This window comes from Apiospora marii, assembly GCF_038362585.1.
Source record: "Apiospora marii strain CBS 49790 chromosome Unknown utg000001l_segment0_segment0, whole genome shotgun sequence".
Lineage (NCBI taxonomy): Eukaryota > Fungi > Ascomycota > Sordariomycetes > Amphisphaeriales > Apiosporaceae > Apiospora > Apiospora marii.
Window position 1 is genome coordinate 2,789,752 of NW_027117372.1, and position 20,358 is coordinate 2,810,109.

Consider the following 20,358-nt stretch of genomic DNA (forward strand, 5'->3'; position numbering starts at 1 on the left):
AACAATATGTAGCGGTCTGAATTGGCAGTAATAGGCGGAATATGGGACATGCAAAGCAAAGTTAGGTATAGTGGGGTTAAAGTTGATGGGTAAGGTAGCTCCCCGTCCAGGCGGGTTTCTTTTTGTCCAGATGCAATTGCCCCGCGATGACTCGCATTTGCAGGGTCTCGCTCTAAGTGAAAAACTACTTGTGAGTCAACGTTCAGAGATAACTTGCATTCTTCTTTCACTGCAGATATTGTTTACGGAAGATCAAGCTGTTTGGTATTGTTTATATTTAGACTAAGAAATACCTACAAGAGAGGGAGACAGAGAAGAAGAAAAAGTATAGAATACCGAGAATACCATTCGGCTCCTCACAAAGATGCCGGACGCAACCGGTACCACCACCTCCGGCGCAGACGGTGGCTCGGACGCTGCAGCCCTCGAATTTCCTCCCATCACCCGAGACCACATCCTGCACTGCTCCTACGACTACTGGTTTCCCAAGTACCGCGAATCATGCATCAAGTCACGCATCATCCCGCTGACGCCCGACTTCATCGAGTACATCCGCGAAGACGGCATCGTGCTCGGCGACGAGGATGACGAGGACCAAGACGACGACGAGGTGGAATGGGAATCGGGGCCTACCAACCTGTCCACAGAGCAAACGAGGTCGCGGTACGAGCAGGCGCCCAACGAGTCCGACTCGGACAGCGATGACGACGACGAATCTCCCGAGCGCCTCCCGCCGAACAAGCGCTTCCCGGTCCTCCACCAGACCATCAAAGACACAATCGCCGAGCTCGACGGCGCAGTGGCCCCGAAGCTGAACTGGACCGCGCCCAAGGATGCGGCCTGGATCTCGACGCACCAGAACACCATCAAGTGCACGACGCCCAACGACGTCTACCTGCTACTCAAAAGCTCCAACTTCATTACTTACGACCTGGAGCACGCCTTTGACGACTGCACACCGGTTGCAGGATCGAGCGGCAGCAAGCCGACCACATCAACAGAAGAAGCCAGCGCAGCATTGTCATCTTCTCCTTCTTCTTCGTCGCCGCCGCAATTTAAACCCGTCCTCGTCCTGCGCTCCTTCTTCAACCCGCACACGGCGCTCGAGTTCCGCTGCTTCGTCAAGCACCGCTACCTGGTCGGCATCACGCAGCGCGACCTCAACTTCTACGAGTTCCTGCTGGACCTGCGGCCCGCACTCGTGGCCAAAATCTGCCAGTTTTTCAACCACAAGCTGCGCTACACCTTCCCCGACGCCAGCTTCGTCTTCGACGTTTACGTCCCCGAGGGCGAGGGCGAGCCCCTGGGCCGTGTGCGCCTGATCGATATCAACGCCTGGGCCCCGCACACCGACTCCCTTCTCTTCGGCTGGCACGAGCTGAACGAATGGTCGGTGCCGTTGGGTCCCATGCTGGGCACTGCTTCGGCGGAAGAAGACGCATCGGTAGCCCAGAACGGCGTGGTTTCAGACGAGAGCAATACCACAGACGACGAGGACGAGGACGAAGATGCCGATGTAGTCCCCGAGCTCCGGCTCATTGAGAAGGAAGACCCGGCGGCGTATAACTTCAGTTCGCCGGCTTACTCGGCCCACAAGCTGCCCAAGGACGTCGTAGATGCGAGTCTGGCCGGCGAGGGCGGCATGCGCGAGTTTGCCCAAAAGTGGAAAGAAATGGTCGAGTATCGGGGAGACATCGCGTCCGGGGAAGGAAAATGAACAGTCCGCCTTGCAAAGGAGAGAAGTCAGCTAAGAAAGGCATATAATGATAGCCTTTGAGGAACAGAATTACATCAAGGCTAGCTTCTGCGCTGGACCTGACACGTGAGAGCTTCCGGTCCCCATCTGACAAAGGCCACTTGGTAAAATGCTGTATCCTTTGGTCACATGCCCACTTCCCCAGAGACTGACTGTTATATGTTTCGTTACAGCTAAGGCGAATTGATCATCGTAGAATTGCACTATAATTCAACTTCACGTGACGAACATTCAAGGCAAAGTATGTTTCAGATCAAGGTCATTGTTTCTTATCTTATAGACACATCCATTCAACAGACCGACCACTCTAGCCGACCACAGCCGCCGAGGAAGGGAACAAGGACAGTCCTCTGGCTAGAGTGACGACAGGAGCGGAAAAGAGTTTCCGCCCAAGGCATCAGTCCGACCAGCCGTTCCCCTTCGTTCCAAGCCCCTTACAGATTCTTCGCACACAACAGATAAACTCTGCCAATGGTATAGTTTCAACGTCTCAATGCCCCTCGCTTGCGTCCTGTCATCCCCTCAACCGTCGGGCGATTTCTCAGCCATAGAGTTCCGTGGCTGTTCGATCGCCTCCATCAACTGCCTCCTGCCCTGTCCTGCAACAACAACTGACCACCTCCACCAATAAATGTCGGCCCATCGTTCAGCGTGAGCTACCAGATACTACAAGAAGAAGAAAAAGAAAGGAAAAGAGATGAAATAAGGAACCAGTTGACTCCACACAAATTCATAATTAAACAAGAGTATGTAATCCCGCCGTGCCTGTAGATGCATATGGTCGCAACCCGACCTCGCCAGCTTCATTCCATGGCAAACTTTTTCTTCCGCATCGGCATCAGCCCTAAGTCCTGGGGCCTCTCAACGCGGGCACCTACAGGGCTAGGCACAGCCAGGGAAGTATGTTGTACTGGTAAAAACAAGTGTAGTTGTAGAGAAACTTGTTCCATGTGTCGGTGTCGCGGAATGGCAGAACAAGAACACATAGCGGTAGGAAATCCTTCGGGCAACACTGCCCATGCGGTGGTGTATGGGGCAAAATCATTAGCCAGATTCGTGACATTACTGGCAGCCCGTAACAACGGAGTAATCGAGAGAGAAATGGGTATTCATCGTATAGCATCGCATAATAATCAAATGAGTCCACAGAGACGCAAGTTCTCCTGAATGATTATATCTGTGAAAGGTCAAGGTCAGACATCGGGGCTCTCAAACAAAAGGGTGAAGATACAATTTGGGACACTTACCATTGACGGCAGCCATAACGAAGCGAATTTGTGTCGTATCCGTGGCGCATGTGAAATGAGTGTAGATTTGCTTCGTCTCGTGTTGGTTCAGGCTGACAAAGCGGTTCAGGATGTAGTCGCAGGCCGCGGCATAGTCATCGCCTCCCTCGTAGTCGGGGAAGTAGTTCTTCATGGGGCTGACTGGCAGCTTCTCCTTGAAGCGATCGATCTTGTTCAGGAAAAGAATGATGGACGTCTTGATGAACCACCGGGAGTTGCAAATCGAGTCGAACAGCGTCAGGGCTTCTTGCATACGGTTGACCGTCTCGTCCTCGAACAGAAGTTGGTCGTACTCGGAGATGGCGACCAGGAAAAGAATCGTCGTGACGTTTTCGAAGCAGTGGATCCACTTCTTTCGTTCCGAACGCTGACCACCGACATCGAACATACGGTAGGTCAGATCGCCAATAATGAACGTCGTCTCGGTGATACCAGTCGTCTTGACACGAGACCGCAGGACATCTTGATCGTTGGGCATGTAGTCAGGGGCAGCAATTCTTGCAATGTTATCGAAGTAGCTGGTATCCGTGTTAGTCGGGCTGCAACGAATCACGGCCATGATCGGTCGCAACTTACTATCGTGCCGAATCGTTCAGCTGGTATTCACGCGATCGCTTGAAACACTCCTGAACACCGCGGTCCTTCCACAGAGCCTCAATAGCGTTGCCGACCTCCGGTGGCAGAACGTCTCCCTCGATCTGGGCTGGTTGCATGAAGATGGTCTGGACGTGGTACTCCATCCGTTGATCCTCGAGAGGAAGCTCGAGCGATTCCATTGCTTCGAGAATGACACGCATTGATTGAACGGTGTTGCTGAAGATGATTTCCTTGAATGATTCCCTTTCGTCACGCGAGTATCCGCCCTCGTGGATGAGCTTCATCTGCTTCAGAATTGTCGACTTTCCGGATTCACCAGCACCTGTTGCACAATTGTCAGACCACCGCGGTCGGGAATGCGAGTAACGGCGTAGAGCAAAGCTTACCCAGAAGAAGCATCTTGATCTCGTTGCGCTGCATCATCTTGTCGCGCTTGAGCTGGTTCTCGATCTCCTCGTTGCGGGCCTTGCCCTCCTTCTCCTCTGTGCTCATTCCGCAACCCATTTTGACGATTTGTTCGCGAGTTCGCGATGGATAAACCTATTGAGTACGATATGGTATTAAGGTGATGACTGATGGGTGTGGTGATGAGGCCGATGTACTAGGGCAAGCGTAGAGTTAGTTAAGCAGAACCTAGATTAGAACTTGAATTCGTGTTCTGCAAGATTGGCCAAATCGAGGTAGAAGTCGTAGTAAGCGCTGTCAAGTCCGGGTGACCTCGCGCGTCCGTTATACTGGCCAGCAGCCCCGAGTTGTTGAAAAGGATAGCAGAGCGGATGGTCTGTAGAACCGGGCTGGGCTGGAGGAACTCGGCGGAGCGGGTTCGAAATAGATGTGTTGGTCCGTAGAAATGAAGAAGATGGTGAAAAGGAGATGGATGCTTCCGCAATATCGAGTGTTGAATTGGTCGAGGTCGAGGGCTGAGTAGCGAATCCCGATGCGATTATGACGGGTCGCGGAACAAGGTTTGGGGAGCGAGGGAAAGGAGGAGACGCTTCAACTCACCAGCAAGCTTGCGGCTGTCTTCTACGACTCGTCTCCAAGTGGCAGGTATCGCTCTTCAGTTGGCTGGTGATGAGCCAGAGTCAGTGATGGGTGAACAGTCAATCACGATAGTCGTCGACTGATAGAACAGTAAGGGACAAGATGCATACAAGCGAAGAGACTCAACAACACGCAGGGGGGCAGGAAGATAGAATTGCGACCGTCGGACCAACCGCGAGAAAAGGGAAAAAGAAAAAATTGGGTGGTTGAAATTGTGACGGGAAGGCCTGTCTCCAGTACCTAAGCTGGAAGGGGGAGTGGGCAGAGGGTGGATGGATGGATGGATAGAGGATGGGTGGGCGGCCGGACAAGAGAGAGCGAGTGAGAGAGAGGGAGAGCGAGCCAACAGGAGTAGCAGGGTAAGGCAAGGCCAGTTCTGGCCAGGAGCAGCTAGCAGAAGGCGAGGTGGAGCACCGAATTTACCTAGTGCGGATGTGCACGGAGGGTGTCCTGATTGCTAATTGCTGCTAACAACACGAACCATCCAGTAGCAGTTGGCAGTGCCCTGCAGGCAACATGAAGTGCAGTGCGTGCGCATACAGTCCAGTACAGTACAGTACAGTACACCTTAATCCCTCACATTCACCGGCAATAAGCACCTCTTTGAACACAGTACTCGGTGCGCCAGTCGGTACGGTAGGAGGGGCGAAAAAGGAAGGAAGCGGTTTGTTGACAGGGAGCCTTGGGGGGAAACACCCAAGCAGTGTTTACTTCAAGTTCAGTACCTACATGGGCCGGAGAACGGCGGGGGGCCACGCAGGCACGCAGGTTCGATCTCTCAACTGTAGCTAGAGCATGCAGGCAATGTTAAGCACTAGGTACATTAGGTGGCACTGGGTGGATTTGACGCATCTGGGTCTGTACCTGATTGACTACTGCAGCAGTTGCCGCTAAATCACGAAATTTGTTAGGGGAGCTGGGTCTCGTCGGTCGCTAACCTCCATATGCTGTAGCAAATTGATCAAAGATTTGGACGAGAATTGACAGATCGGGGGAATAAAAGGGGTCGCTGGGCCGGGGTTGCTGCTGCAAAGTGGAGGAGTACCAAACTCAAGAGGGCAAGGCTCATGAAAAGAAATGAATGCTGGTAAGTGAACCATGCTCTTATCCCAAGCGATTAGTTGCATTGAGGACTACACTTGACCAGAACTTGACCCCATCCCACCGTACTAGAGTTTTATTACAGCAGCCAAAAGACTGCCTTCGACTTATCTGACCTAGGACGCCCGGTTCCGTAGGAGAAGCGGCGCTGCCAGGCAGGCAGGTGGGCGCAGCATGACACAGCTGTCGACCAGGCCTCTTAGCAGCAACAATCACTCGCATCTGGCCTTGCGGCACGCGGCTCCCTGTCAGAGCTGCTCTCGTCCATTGCCGCTAGCCACGAAGCGCTGGCGGTAGTGGTTTCGTTGTTTCGTGGTTTGCTTCGGCAGCAGAGAATCGTTTCCGTCCGTGAAGGTAGGTAGTGGTTAAGCAAGATCTGTCTGGCCTGCGCTCTATGAACTCAGCTATATCCCGTGACGGGTTAGTGCTGTGAGATCTGCTCGTATCGTACCAATTGCATCCATCTAGAGTCGCTTTCCCCCGATTTGATTCGCGGGTTCTCCGTCCATGGCAATAGGGTTGGTCAGATTTGTGTGTGATCTTGCGGACAAGAATAGCATGGAATCGTCAATTTACATGTATGTAAGACACAACTAAACCTACGGAGTACTGGTGGGCTATATTTGGCTGCCTCTTGCCTCGGCTTTTGTGCAGACAAGCGGAGCCAGCAAGACACAGTCCGCAATGTGATGATGGCTTACATATCGTACATGGTAAGCTTTCGTTTGGTAGAGGTTGTGTGTTAGTGTGTCTGCGTCAGTGCCTGCATCTGCGTCAGTGTATGTTTCTCTCCCTCTGCCCCTTCAACCCTCTCTCTCTCTCTCTCTCTCTCTCTCTTTCGTTCGTTGTGTGAAATGATGGGTCATAATAGGTTGCATATCAATATGAAGTACTTGAGGGTAAGGTGCTTGCTTACTGGAGCCCGCCTGCCTCGCGGATCCCGTAGTAGTCGTGGGTAATAAGGCACTGGGGCATGTAAAATAAGAATATCTCCTCAATTCTGGCTGTTGTGCTTCCCAAGGTGCGCCGACACAACCGTACGGCAGAGCAAAAAGCTTTAATGAAATTGTAGGACTTCCATTCATTCTTTACATTGCATCCCACCTTGCCCCATCCACTACAGTCGAGTCTACTGCAGAAGGTGCATCTCGGCAACTCACCACCATTGGGAGGGCTGGCGAATGACGAACCAGGACTCGCCCGCCCTGTCAGCTCGCTCGGGCCTTTAATAGAAGTGGGTGTGGGGCGGCTGGCCTGTCAACTAACACCGAACTGCATGACAACGGCGATGGCGGTCGGCCGTGGTTGGCCGCCGACATTGGCTACACCACTGCCCGGTAATATAGGTACTTACGCCCTATCGTCAGACAGGCTGAGACAATGGCGGCGGTCGGTTTTGTTATGTCTTCATCATGCACTTACTGCCTGTCTCCATCGGCGCCAGGGCTTGAGGCGTGGTGCTCACCCGCTTTTCAACGGCTGTTACTTTAGGTACCAAACGCAATCCTGTGCCTGTCCAGCAAGATGATCCCATCTGATTCCAGATCTCCGGATGCCCTTAGCGACGCGTCAGGGTTGAAATTGAGTCAGCCTTCATCAACCTTCAGTGACATTCAGGTCCCATCATCTATCAAGGTCACTCCATGCCACGCAGCTCCACTCCCAATGGAACATTCTATCCGCACGGAGACGTTGTTCATGAAATCATACTCCGTACAGGCGCCCAGACAAGAGGCACCGTTGGCCGCATCTTCGGCAGAGGCTGCCTGGATCGTGAGGTCAAATTTGATACATTACAACTCTTGTCTGCGCCCGCCTCGCCCTACTAATGCTACGCCTGGCTCAAACGTGGCTTCAACGTTCCTTCTCAGATGGATTTGTGCGTAAGCATTCAATTTGCCTCAGTTGGGTGCACCAATTTCATCTTCTTGCCCCATTGTGCGAAAAGGATGGGTAGAGATATAAAGGGATCGTCGTGATCTACCTGCTGAAGAACAGGCTTCTCATTCCCGCTTGCATTCCGCACTGCCAGATCACCCAGAGCGTTTCATGTCGACTACGGAGCATCGTGCGTGCCAACGAGCAGAAACGAGCATCGAACCCCGAACTTCCCCTGGCCAATCTGACTGGGGGACGATGTAGGTATGTAAACCGGTCTTCAAGTTACATGCGCACCTCTCCCCTCTCGGCTTAGGCTAGCCAACAGTGGTCTCTCTTGAGATGAAGCCCACAAATCGGCGAGTGGGTTTCCGATAGCCTTCCAGGCAACACGGGTATCTACCATTCTGGCTAGAAAGGAAGAGAGGAGACGCAGGAAGAAACGGTGAAAAGAACGACAAAAAGCAAAACACGTCCTCGCTCGTCCTGCCCTCTCCCGTGCATGGCAAGCAGCCAACGGTACGACAGCTCCATCTCCTGATTCTGCGGGCTTGTATCAGATGTCAAGACAATGGGAGGAAATATCGGGACAGTACAGTACGCATGAGATTAACCGTCGCTCCATCCCGAATCAAGTAAGAACCCCTGGCCCCCCCTACCTACATACGACGTAGCACAGGATGGGGGGCCCGATGCGGCGATGCCATCCCTGACGAACATCAGACAAAGCTGGGCTCCTGCTGAGAAAGGGAAAGTGGGGCTTTCCCCCAGCGCAACGCAGCATTCGATTCGTGTTCTAGAATGGCCAATTTCGCTTCGCCTGTTCCTGACTGGCAATTGACGCCATTGCTGTCGAGCCCGAAGCTATTCCCGCATCGGTCCTGGATAATCGCAGACGGCTCATCGGGCTAACAGTAATTTATGATGGAGACCAGCCAATAACTCGCTTTCATCGGGCGCGCGCTTTTGATTGCCACATGGCAGCAAAAGCCTCTCCAGCCTATTTACCCGGCTCTCTACCCGGCTTACCAGCACCGGCCTAGTCGCAGGATCTCCAGCGCCGTCTCTTAGATGACGCCGGGCAGTCCGGAGGTGGATAAATCACCACAAGCTCCAACTCGTGGGCTTTCTACTTTAGCAAATGGGCTGGTGTCTAATATCTGCCTACCTACGACTACCAAACTACTACTACGTTAGTAGTCGAGAACCCCTGCCTCCCTTCCGACTAGACATCTGGACCGTTCCGCTTCAGCTACTCTTGAGATACGGATCGTCCTCTCTCTGCTTCCCGTGGACGGATGTCGGGTTCTGAGAGAAGTCCCAAAGGGATGTATTCTCCCTCCTTGGCAATGCCCGCGCCTGGCTATCCATGTTCTTACGGTAGCAACGGTACATATAGTCTTTTCTCAAGCGGCAACGGCCGCTTGATGTTGACTTGACTCGGTCTCTGCAACACTTGCCAAAAGACTTCCCGCAACCAGACAGCGGGGATAAGCCTGCAACGTTGGGGTTGCCTCCAGCGGCAGCAACACAAACGACGAACGAATTATCGACCATCATCGATAGACCCGGGGACTCCTGAGCTGTTACTAACGAACCGTCCGGGGACAGCTATCGCTTCATTTTGGCATCGAAAACAAATTTGACAGACCCTCAGACAGCGTACCAGTGAAGATGTCCTCATTTATACCGCTCCAAGTTGATCACTGAAGCGACAAGTTAGTCGCTGCGTCTGGCTTGCGTCTACCCAGGAAGATGAGCGTTCCAACATACGCAAACATTGAGGGATGGACAAAGTTGCCAACAGGTAAACTATGCGAACGACAGATCCACGAGGGTGCTCTCGTAACCTGTCTCCAGCACATGTGCTATCGCAGATGCAGCCGGCACCAGCTAAAAAACGCACCAGTGGGTAAGGATATTTATCTCGACGTCGACCTTGTGGGAGGCGCTTATATACATGACACGGCCTGAAGGAATAGCATTGGACCCTTTGGGATGATGGATACTGCATAGAGACTTGTCAAACAGTGCTATACTCGATGCATACGAATTCAGCTTCTCCGGCCACGGTACCGAAAAATGCGCCCAGTCACTCCGTACAGGTCTATACATCCGACACAAGTGGCATATCGGCGCGGCTCCGGCAGATTACCGGCATGCTGTTTTCGAAACACTCCTCCTCGGCACGAGACTGTGGCGGGAACAAGTACACGCCCCTATGACAAGGACGGTTTCGATCCGGCAACTTGACTCATCGTCCCGGCGAACGAGACAATGTTCTCTTGTGCACTGCAACTCGTCAGCCGCCATGGGCCCAATCTCGGGACGCCAAACACTGGCGTCGTGAGGATGTCGGTGGACAGATTATCCGACTTTCTCGATCATGGTCAGGTTTCCCCGTGAATCCCCAGCAAAGGGACCGTTCCATGTCTGTTGCGTTACGAGAGCAGGAGCGGTGGTAATTGCCGTGTCTGTCTAGTTGCAGACTTTGCTCGAGGGCTCCAAGAGTGTACTGGGTGCTATGTTGTCCACCAGGTTGGTGACGGGCTCTCCAGGATACCTAGGTACTCATTGCCTTTACATCGTCTATTGTGTTATCGACATCTTCAGAAGGTAGGAATGCATAACTTCGACTTGCCACCTCTAGTATGTATAATTGACACAAGGGGCCAAGATATCTGCCTTCTCGGACGTACGAGCCACCATTTGATGTCATCTTTGCCATATTTCCCCATCTCTTAGACCTGATACGGACCTCAGTATTTGGCCTAGCCAGAACCAGAACATATAACCAGAGCGTTACAACCGTGCGGGCCTGTCAAGCATAACATTCGAGAGTGACTGCGGTGGAGGGTGGGTTGTTCAATTATACACGTTATTATGGGTACTGGGACAGTAGGACGTCTGGAGCTCTTAATGTGCTGGATAGCCATTGGCCGTTGAGTAGCGAGACGGTGAGACCCAAATTCTAGAGACCCAGCCTTCTTGACAAGTCAACCTCGATACCACTATACGCGATCATCTGCATATATAGAGTGATGTGTGTCTAATATCTCTGTACAACAGCTAATACGGCCTGAGGTAAGGCCGCGTAGTTGAGTTGAATCGAATGTCCAGCCACCAGTAACAGGGATGGTTTGTGTGATTGGATCATCTATGTAAAATCCATATTGAAGGTAAAGTAGGTTTGCAGATCTGCCGCCGTATAAGATCCTTGCATCCAACGTTGACGTACGTACCTAGTGGGATGGATTGATAGGTTGGAAACTTGGCAGCTACACGCATTTAGGCCTAACCGCCCTGGAGATAAATTCCAGGTACGAGAAAAAAAACAAGGAAGCATGTAAGTTTTGTTGTGTATTTAGTTGTGCTGCATTGGCTCAGCCCCGAGCAACCGTCAAAAGCTCAATTCTGCGATGCTCTGACAGTTCTTCAGGGAATTAGTACTATTTCATCCTCCTCCTCGTTGTTGTAGCTGTTTCGTTTGCCAATTGCACGCACAATGCCTTGAAACTCCATCCCCATGACCCGCCTGGGCGGTAACGGTGAGCGAGCCCCCTTTGGAAATTATGCAAATTTGCGCTGTGCTGTGCTATGCTATGCCACACCGCATCTATCCGTATGACGCAACCGCCAGATGTACACATTCGAGTTTCCGAACAGTCGTCGCAACCACCCGCCAAGTTGCGCGACGGCGACGTACAGCGCGACCAATGCACATCACGCTGAGAGCCTGATTCATATCAAGGCATCGAAAGATACCCCTGCTGACAGCTCGGCGGCGCCGCCCATGTAGCCTTCAGCCACAGCGCCGAAAACGATGCCGAGAAAGAATACGACCGCCTGCGAGACCTCGCGGGCCAGGAGGCCCAAAAGCGCAATGCGTGCTTCGACAAGGTACGTGGCCGAGAGACCCGGTATCCCCTTTTCCCGGGCGAGCGAACGGGCGCCGTCATCTCCTACCGAGGATCCCGATTCCCAGCCCGGACGCTGACAATATGAACACCCAACCACAGGCGCACCAAGCTTACGAGCGCGGCGACGGCGCCGAGGCCAAACAGCTGAGCAACGAGGGAAAGCGGCACGCGTCGCAGATGGAGGCCTACAACAAGCAAGCCTCGGAGTACATCTTCCGGGAGAACAACGCGACGGGGCGGGTGGCGGACGACACGGTGGACCTGCACGGGCAGTTCGTCGAGGAGGCCGAGGACATCCTGGAGAAGCGCATCCGCGACGCGCGCGCCCGGGGCCAGACGCACCTGCACGTCATCGTCGGGCAGGGCCACCACAGCGCAGGGCACGTCCAGAAGATCAAGCCACGCGTCGAGCAGGTCTGCCGCGAGCTCGGCCTGCACTACGCCACCGAGGACAACGCCGGCCGCATCTACGTCGACCTCCAGGGCGGCGAGGTCGGCGCCATGCCCCCGCCGCCGCAGAAGCCGTCCGGCGGCCAGCACGCCGGCAAGGGGGGCCGCGAGCACCAGAAGCAGCCTTCCCACGGGGGACAACAACAACCCCAGCATGGCGGCCGGGAGCAACAGCAGCACCGGCCTCAACAAAGCAGCGGCGGACACCAACAACAGGAACAGAAGCCCGACGATGCGGCCATGGACAAGCTCTTCGGAAACGTTTGCCGGAACCTCAACAAATTCTGCTGTGCGGTCATGTAATCCGCGGTTTACTCCGGAGGGGCAGACACTATCTGCTCGATTGCACACTACAGGCCCTAAGGTGGGATGGCGTTTATGCTACTTGGATATCCAGATCACGAATTTACGTTGGCGGGAACATACCTATATATTGCCCATATATTAAACAGCTTGCAATTGGCAATCCAGGGGATATAATGAACGGCGTCTCTTTTGGCTTAGTATACTCGACAAATACGGCTGGAATAAAGCTACAAGACCTTGGGTATAATACATAAAGCACTTTCATCCATGAAAGCTACAAGGCTCACAACGCCCAAGTGAATAAGAAACCCAAATTCAATGTATCCCTAAGTATTACCGGACAAAAATGCTATTGGTGTTGAAGCCTCCTACACAACATACGTCCGACTTTTCATGGGCCATCCTGGTCGTCGAGCATGGAAGACGGGGGCGGTGGTTGACCCTGAACATCTACTTGCACCGGCACCTGCCCGTGATCCTGAACTTGGTGTTGCTCTTCCGCTTGTGTCTCCTCGAACTGCATTATGTTCCAGGCCAGCTGTTTGGCGGCGACCTCGATCATGAGCATCTGCCGCGTCCGCTTATCGGCTGCGCGAAGGTCGGCCATGGCCCGCTCGACAGTATAGCGCACAACAGGATCCGACGATGACGGCGCTGAGACGTAATTGAAGCCGTTGAGCGCGGCAGATGGTATCGGGGGAAGCTGGAAGCCGCCGTCGGGGGCTATGACGTTGGCGTGGGCAGGAGGGTTTCTCGTTTCTATAACGCGACGATTAGTACCAGCGCGGCCGGCCAAGCGGAGGGAGGGAGGGTGATGTCATGCTTGCTTACCATGGAAGGAGCATCTTGCGCCAGAAGCGTTGAACCAGCAATTGGCACAACTTCCGCACATCTGCCCGTCAACCACGACGCACGTCGTCCAAGGACCATGGCCTTTGTGGCAGTTCTTGCAAGGCACAGGCGCCATCTCTCCGGCGATGTGCGCGAATAGGGCCTCGACGTTGCTGCGCCGCTGCAGGTTTAGCGACTGTTCGGGCCTTCGCTGGCTAGCGAGCCGCATGCCGGGTTCGCGCGACAAGCGCTTGGCCAAGGCGCTCTCCACGACGACATTCTGGTAGCCCGAGTCGCGAGCGAGCTCCTCGGTCGTCATGGAGGACTCAGGACCCTCGAGATGCTGATCGAGATCCGGGTGCTCGTGGGGGTCGACCATAGGATTTGTGCCATTGCTGGTAAGTATGCTGGCAGCGGCGCTCAGGTCCATTTGCTGCTGCTGCTCTTGCTGTTGCTGCTGCTGTTGCTGAACATGATGCTCTGCGGCTACGGCGGCGGCGGCAGCAGCAGTTTCGGCGTCGAAGTCATCGTGGTGGTGGTCGTGATGTTCGTGAGGGTCATGAGAGTCGTGAGAGCCGTGGTGTTCGTGGTGGTCGAGCTGCTGGTCATCGGAGACTAGGTGGTGCTCTTCATCCTGGGGTGATTGCTCGTGGTGCTCGTGGTGTTCCAAGCTGTCGGGCGCATCGGCCAGATCGGGGTCCAAACTAGGGTCCTGGTTGAGGACGGCGTCATTGGGACGACGGTTAGGACGGCGAGGTGTGGCGGAGGGTTTGGTGACTCTGGCAGGTTTGCCTCCGCGAGGATTGAAGACCACGCCTCTGTTAGCAGTATTGTTCGAACTCATCGTGATGGTGAATGGCAGCTGCTTGACACCTGGTTGAAGCGCAGCGGATTGCCAGTTGCGACAAGGGAATTTTTCGGTTGGGGGCACCTGTTGAAACTGGATAGTAAGAATGCCAACTGGAGATTGATCTGGATAATCCCCCATCAGTGCCAGCCATCGCTTGGAAAGCGGGGCTGCTTCCAAGGAAAAGCGGGTGGCAACCTCTAGTTTCCAAGCCCCAAAGCCTTATTATGCCAGTAACACAGGATAAGTGCATTAATTCAACTACCAGGTATTATGCAAATTGACGCAACCAATCTGGCAATCCCATATCCGAAATCGCCGACGCTTGATTGATTACATTGGGTACTAAGTACAGAGTAGGTATGATCTAATAAGTTGCCCGCCCGCCCGTCTGCCCCCTGATATCGCTCAACCTCGGAACACACACCCGTGTTTACAACATGCCGCCGCCGCCGCCAGCCAACATGCGCCTCCCCTTCCTCTACCCGCACCTCTTCCGCTCCTCCATCCGGCGCCTCAGCAGCGAGTCGGCGACCTCACGCACCGCGAGGCGGCAATGCACCCGCAAGGGCGGCCCGCCGCGCAGGGCCGGCCACGTCAGGCCGCCCTCCTTTTCCACCTCGGGCCGGGTGAGGCAGGCCACCTTCGAGAGGCACGGCAAGGCCGTCGGTCCGCTGCCCGTGCCTCCCGCCGCCGGCACCGCCAAATTGCCGCATCCGGGCGGTGGGCCCAAGGGGTCGACGACGAGCGAGGGCGAAGTGAACAGGAAAGATGCCCGCGGCGAAGATGTGCAGGCTGTACAGCAGAAGAAGCCGCCGCAGCAGCAGCAGCAGCGAAAACAGAAACCTAAAACGGGAGCCGCCGCTACTGCCCAAGAACCCTCGGCTGAGGGAGAAGCATCGCCGGCGAAGGACCAGAACCCAGCCGAGACTGCGCCGGCAACGGACAGCAACGGTGGTATAGGAAAAATTCATACAGGAGGGGCAACATCGACGCCGCAACAGGCGGCCGCGGAAGAGACGATGCAGTCGGCCGGGCCCATGGATGCCGTCCTGCACATGCCACCGCCAGGCGAGATGCACCATATCCACATTTCGACGCCACCGTATCTGCACCACTTCGACAGCTACACCTTGGTCAAGCAGCTGCAGGCAGAAGGGTATACTCAGGTCCAGGCCATCACGCTGATGAAAGTCGTGCGCGCGCTGCTGGCAAAGCACCTCGAGACTGCGCAGGAAGGGCTGGTCTCCAAGAGCGACGTCGACAACGAGACGTACTTGTTCCGTGCCGCCTGCTCGGAGCTCAGCACCGAAGTCATCAACAACCGCAAGGCAGCCGACGAGAAGTCCCGCCAGCAGCGCACCGTGCTGCAGCACGAGGTGGACATCCTCGGCCAGAAGCTCAATCAAGACTTGATGACGCTTCGTGACGACGTGAGGGGCCACTTCAACGACCGTAAGATGGCCGTTCGCGAAGAGCAGAAGCGAATGGACAATGCCGTAAGTCTACCACCTAGTCACGTGCTGCTCCCAAAAACGTACCGGTCCTTGAAACTGACATGCCCTGGCAGATTCAACAAGTAAACTTCGGGATTAGCGTAACGCTGACCAGCGATGCCAAATCCGAGATCGAGGGAGTGCGCTGGATCTTGATCCGCAGGGCCGTCTTGGGTATTGCCTTCATGGTGTTCCTGACTCTGTTTACTCTGCGGTATGCCACGTACCTGGGGCAGCAAAAGCACAAGGAGATGGAGAGAAAGAAGCAAGAGGAAGAAGAAGCCAAGAGGAACGCAGGCCGCGTCGATAATGCCGATGGGCCTAATGCGGCCGAGATTCTAGCAGCGAACTGATGAGGGATCGATAGAAACTTATGGAGATATGATGATACCCCCAAATAGACAGGACAGCATACATAGACGCAGGGACATATTCTAGATCAAGGAAGATAGAAGATATGACAGAATCAGCCAGGGCGTTATGCTACACGCCTGAACCTCTTCGGCTTATTCAAATACTACGATGCAATGAACCTTAAATGACGAGCTTGGGTGATTAGTATTGAATTGCTTAAATGCAAGTATGTACGGTAAGATTAATAAATGCCCACAATAGCGAGCATAGTCCTTTATAGTATATATGACATCCTCGACAAAGAACGATATTACGGCGCAATAGTGGCGAGTTGTAGTCAATTATATCCCATTCTTTGGCCCTCTGACACTTTGCATCCTATAATTGACTGTATCCCCAGAGACCTCATCAATGATCGTGTACGAGCCTCTGCCATTCGGTACCTATTATATGCGTGTGTGTCTATGTGTACCGTGCTACCATCTGGTGGTGTAGAATCAATCTCGCGAATCAACTCAGACTGCCTAGGCCACGGTCTGAATCATAACCGAACATTAATAAAAAAAAACAAGAACAAGTACCCATCCGAAAATGCGAAATGCCAGCCCCTGAAAACAAATGCAATTGTCTATGGTACCCGGAACACGAAACGCCAGCCATCAACCTCATGACGCTCGAAAGTACATGATGATTCGCAATCTACTGGTATATGTGAACGGTCTGGCTCATGAGCCGCGTTGCTCCTCTTCCAACCCTCGCATGTACTTTACGAATTGCTTCTTGTGAGTCTAGAATAGTGGTCAGAATCAACAACAATATGTATGGGTGGGACTTCATGGTTGCACAAAAACTTACCATGCCCGCATAACGTCCATCTTTCAGGACGCAGATATATCGCAGGCCAAGTTTGACAAAGCATTCGTATACCAGATCCATGGGCGACTTGATGTCCAAGGCCACGGGGGCCGGGTCTATGTAGGGGGTGAAGTCGGTGGGGTCACGGCCTTCCTCGTCATCATCGTCAATACTGGGCACGTTGGCCATGAGACAGAGATTTGTACTCTCGTCCTCAAGCTGGTCTAGAGCAAATTCCAGATCTGGAGCAGGTATCAGACCCACAAGAACGCCATCCCGCAGGATCGGCAACCCGCCATCGAGCTCGCCTGTTCGGTGCAAAGTTTCCAACTTGGCCCGCAGACTGGATGCTGGGACCAGGGGCGAGTTGGTGATGTCCACAACTCGTTGGGATCGGACTCGAGGGACAATTTCAGCGAGGTCCGAGGTAAAAATGGGCTTGTGCTTGTTATCCAGGAAAGGATAGGAGTTCATCTCGGTCAAAAGGTCGTAGATGCTCAGGGGTTCGATAGCATCCGCAGTCCACTTTGCAACAAGGATGGCTAGAGAGAATGGCAAGACATAGTCCAAGCTTCCGGTGAGTTCAAACAAGATGACGGCCAGTGTTACAGAGAGTCGGGTCACTCCGCACATGGTCGATCCGGCCGCAATCAAACCATACACACCCGGTTGGATGCAGGAGCCGTCAGCATAGATCGGGCATGTGCCCCATAGTGCCCAGTGTGGGAATCGGAGCACAATCCATTGAACGACGTGGCCAATGATCCGGCCCAAGAGACCGCCAACAACCATGGACGGCACGTATATACCGGCGGGGACCTTGATACCAAACGTGATGGTAGTCAGAAAACTTTTGATGACAAACGCCGCAAGTAGTGTTCGAAGAATAGCTGGGATTTCATCGATGCTTGTGGGGCAAAGATCCAGCTCATCTCTGGTCTCATCGTCGCATGGTGCCGCGAGGTTGAGAAGAAGCTTAGCGACTGGGAGCTTTGTTAGGACATTCCAGTAGCCAATGAGACCGGTGACAAGAGCCACCAGAACGACCTCGACCATGGGATACCGCTTGATAACTGGAATCTTGCGGAACGTCACAGCCCACCCCCGCGAGGCTTTGATGAACAAGGCGCCGAGCGCGCCACCAAGGATTCCGCAAAGGACGAAGCTGACAATCTCAAAATATTCCCATTCGGCGGTGTACCGAACCTCGAACATGACGATCTTGTGGGTCCCATACGGGTTGAGAAACTTGAGAGACAAAGCAGCAATAATGCAGCAGAAAAACGTCCGGAAGAGCGTCTTGGCAGGAAAGAAGTAGGCCACCTCTTCGAGGCCAAATAGAACTCCGCCAAGGGGGGCGCCAAAGGCCACCACCACGCCGGCAGCGGCAGCAGCGGACAGCACTTCTCGCCTCTTGCCGTCGTTGCGGTCATATTTGGAAAACATTCGGCACGCAATATTGCCAATGCATGTGGCAATGTGCACATACGGGCCTTCTTTGCCTAAGCTGAGACCGGAAGCCACGCTCAGCACCAGGCCAGCCGACTTGATGACCAATGTTTTGAACCCTAGAAATCCGTGCAGCACGAAACCACTGAGAATAACACGCACCTCAGCAACACCGCTTCCGGCTGCTGAATAGTAGACCATTGGCGGAACGACTTCTTCCTGGGCCACATGCGTTGGGCTCTGATTCTCATCTGAATCCTCGTCATCAAAGTCGGTGTCATTTTGTTGGCTGTTGTTCACGGCGGCCAGATTTTCATCGAGCGTAGTCATACGATAGGCAGACGGCACGACCGTCTTCGTGGTCAAGGTCAGCAAGCAAGCAAGGACCGAAAGCAACACAACCCCAATGAGGTAAACTCCGAATTCAGTCCATTTGTCTCCGAAAGGATGGCCGCCGAGTACCTCGGACCATGTGCGCCAGTCCGTACACGGGCCATGGGGGCAGCATCTCTGTAACTCGGTCAGCAGTGAATTCCAGGGCAGACAGTCACAGCATGGGCAAGGTATAAAGTTAGGGTTTAGTGCAGAAGACCTACCTTTTCTCGGATATACCAACCCCTCACGCAATAACCGTCCTTGTAATCGAAAATGGTGGTCTCGGCCACATCGACACAATACGCAAGCACGGCAACGAGGAAACCGACCACGGCACTCAATATCCAACCCTGGGCACCGTCAAAGAGAACGATTAGCCGGCCCCACAGGTCCTTCCGCGCCCTCAGAGCCTTGACTCTGTAGGCGTCCGCTATGCTGTCGTGCACCCAGTCGGTCGAAGTAAACTGATCGTACCACACCCTCTCGTCGGAAAAGATCGAGCCTTTGGATTCGGCCATGGAATCATGGCGGCCGTCCCCCAAAGCGTGGGCCAGACGTTGGCCCCATGAGCCGTGGCGGCTGTGATGCCGCGACTTCACGCTGCCCGCATAGCTGTGGTTTCTCGACAAGAAAGGCGCCCTCGGCGAGGCAGCGGGGCTCTGGATGCGTATGCGCGACCTCGAAGGTCGCCGCAGCAGTGATGTCCGCTCGTCCGGCTGCTCGGACAGAGACTGCCTTCGCGACCGCACACCGCGCCGACGCTGGTAAGTGGGAGAAGCTGGGACGGAGAGGTGTTGGGACGACTGCTGTGAGGGCGGTATTGAGTCGTACGGCCCAGCGTCTTCGGCCATTTTTGAGTTTATTAGGTGTCGGTTGCTTGCGTCCTCTCTGTGTGACAGGTGCGTCCTCGACGATGGGACCAAGGAAAAGATCGGGTGGCACCCAAGTAGGGGGACTTGTCTAAGGCGGCCGCCTGCGCTCGGATGTCGAAAGCTTGCAGGTGTGGCCCAAGATCGGATGGGCGATGATGATAAGAGGAGTAGCGGCCTCGTCGGGTTGAGGATTGGGCAGAGAGGTATCGGCCAGAGCAACGGCAATCGCGGTTCGAGACCCGCTTGAAGAGGAGATCGTGGGACCGAAGCGGTATGTAGAATGGATAGACGGCGCAGGAATGGCAACGATCAACGAATGGCACAATCGCAATGGCGTGCTTCTGTCAAAAGAGCGAAAAGGTGTATGTACGTGTATGCACGATTACCACGATTGGCGGTTGCTTCTGTCTATGTAGCTTGCTCGCATGGAAAACCAAGAGTATTGCAGCTTACGAGTCATTGTCATTCGAAAGAGTCGTCAATATGTCAGGTGAAACGGCGATGGTAATATGCCCCCATCAGACTATCGGATAAGAGAGGGTGAAATCCACACTGGCAACAGTAGCCGGGAACGGGAAGGGAGTGGCAGGGACGATGGGGAAGGTCAGCTTCGGCTTTATGGACGACGGACGAGTCTGACAAGAGACTGGAGGCTCAGATGCTGTGCTCCTTCTTCTCAGATGAGTATAGATGTATGTAGGCAACTAACTCGTAACCAAACCGGCGCGGCAAAGGAAGCAAGTGGGATGCTGTTTGGAGTCAACGAGAAGGAGGGATTAGATCATTGCCGGTGCTTGTGACGCACCCCTCAAGGGAATTGGGGGTCGATGTCGCGTTTCTCTGACCAACCGGATCTCGAAAAAGGTGGACTGGAACTGATCCCAAGACCCCTAAAATGCAGGCAGGCAGGGTGTGGGGTTGGTTGTGCTTAAGTTGCTTCA

The 20,358-nt window shown here is 54.0% G+C and overlaps 6 protein-coding genes across 6 annotated transcripts; 3 read left to right on the plus strand and 3 right to left on the minus strand.

Moving 5' to 3' along the window:
• Positions 1–364: 364 nt before the first annotated feature.
• PG985_000920 (uncharacterized protein) lies at positions 365–1,717 on the plus strand (the record flags this gene model as incomplete). The annotated part of the gene is made up of 1 exon (XM_066820689.1): positions 365–1,717. The coding sequence occupies one exon, from the start codon at positions 365–367 to the stop codon at positions 1,715–1,717; it is 1,353 nt and encodes a 450-aa protein (XP_066691568.1).
• Positions 1,718–2,761: 1,044 nt separating this feature from the next.
• Positions 2,762–4,172, minus strand: PG985_000921 (uncharacterized protein). Its single transcript, XM_066820690.1, has 4 exons — positions 4,026–4,172; positions 3,619–3,961; positions 3,004–3,560; positions 2,762–2,933 (listed from the first exon to the last, which is right to left on the minus strand). The coding sequence occupies exons 1-4, from the start codon at positions 4,141–4,143 to the stop codon at positions 2,890–2,892; spliced, it is 1,062 nt and encodes a 353-aa protein (XP_066691569.1). The 5' UTR covers positions 4,144–4,172; the 3' UTR covers positions 2,762–2,889.
• A 7,016-nt stretch (positions 4,173–11,188) lies between these two features.
• Positions 11,189–12,335, plus strand: PG985_000922 (smr domain-containing protein; the record flags this gene model as incomplete). Its single annotated transcript, XM_066820691.1, has 3 exons — positions 11,189–11,210; positions 11,462–11,562; positions 11,682–12,335. The coding sequence occupies 3 exons, from the start codon at positions 11,189–11,191 to the stop codon at positions 12,333–12,335; spliced, it is 777 nt and encodes a 258-aa protein (XP_066691570.1).
• Positions 12,336–12,729: 394 nt separating this feature from the next.
• On the minus strand, positions 12,730–14,013 carry PG985_000923 (uncharacterized protein; the record flags this gene model as incomplete). The annotated part of the gene is made up of 2 exons (XM_066820692.1): positions 12,730–13,097; positions 13,170–14,013. The coding sequence occupies 2 exons, from the start codon at positions 14,011–14,013 to the stop codon at positions 12,730–12,732; spliced, it is 1,212 nt and encodes a 403-aa protein (XP_066691571.1).
• Positions 14,014–14,456: 443 nt separating this feature from the next.
• Positions 14,457–15,865, plus strand: PG985_000924 (MOZ protein represents a chromatin-associated acetyltransferase; the record flags this gene model as incomplete). Its single annotated transcript, XM_066820693.1, has 2 exons — positions 14,457–15,515; positions 15,587–15,865. 2 exons carry the CDS (start codon positions 14,457–14,459, stop codon positions 15,863–15,865), a joined length of 1,338 nt encoding a protein of 445 aa, XP_066691572.1.
• Positions 15,866–16,591: 726 nt separating this feature from the next.
• On the minus strand, positions 16,592–19,432 carry PG985_000925 (chloride channel; the record flags this gene model as incomplete). Its single annotated transcript, XM_066820694.1, has 3 exons — positions 16,592–16,654; positions 16,722–18,680; positions 18,767–19,432. Coding segments are annotated over 3 exons (2,688 nt in total), but the record flags the coding sequence as incomplete, so codon positions are not given.
• Positions 19,433–20,358: the final 926 nt, after the last annotated feature.

Excerpts from the sequence above, each read along its gene's own strand:
- PG985_000921 (XM_066820690.1), bottom strand. The coding sequence starts at position 4,143 with ATGGGTTGCGGAATGAGCACAGAGGAGAAGGAGGGCAAGGCCCGCAAC. Across the intron at positions 3,962-4,025 it reads GATCAAGATGCTTCTTCTGG|GTGCTGGTGAATCCGGAAAG; the intron begins GTAAGCTTTGCT and ends ATTGTGCAACAG. Across the intron at positions 3,561-3,618 it reads CTGAACGATTCGGCACGATA|CTACTTCGATAACATTGCAA; the intron begins GTAAGTTGCGAC and ends CACGGATACCAG.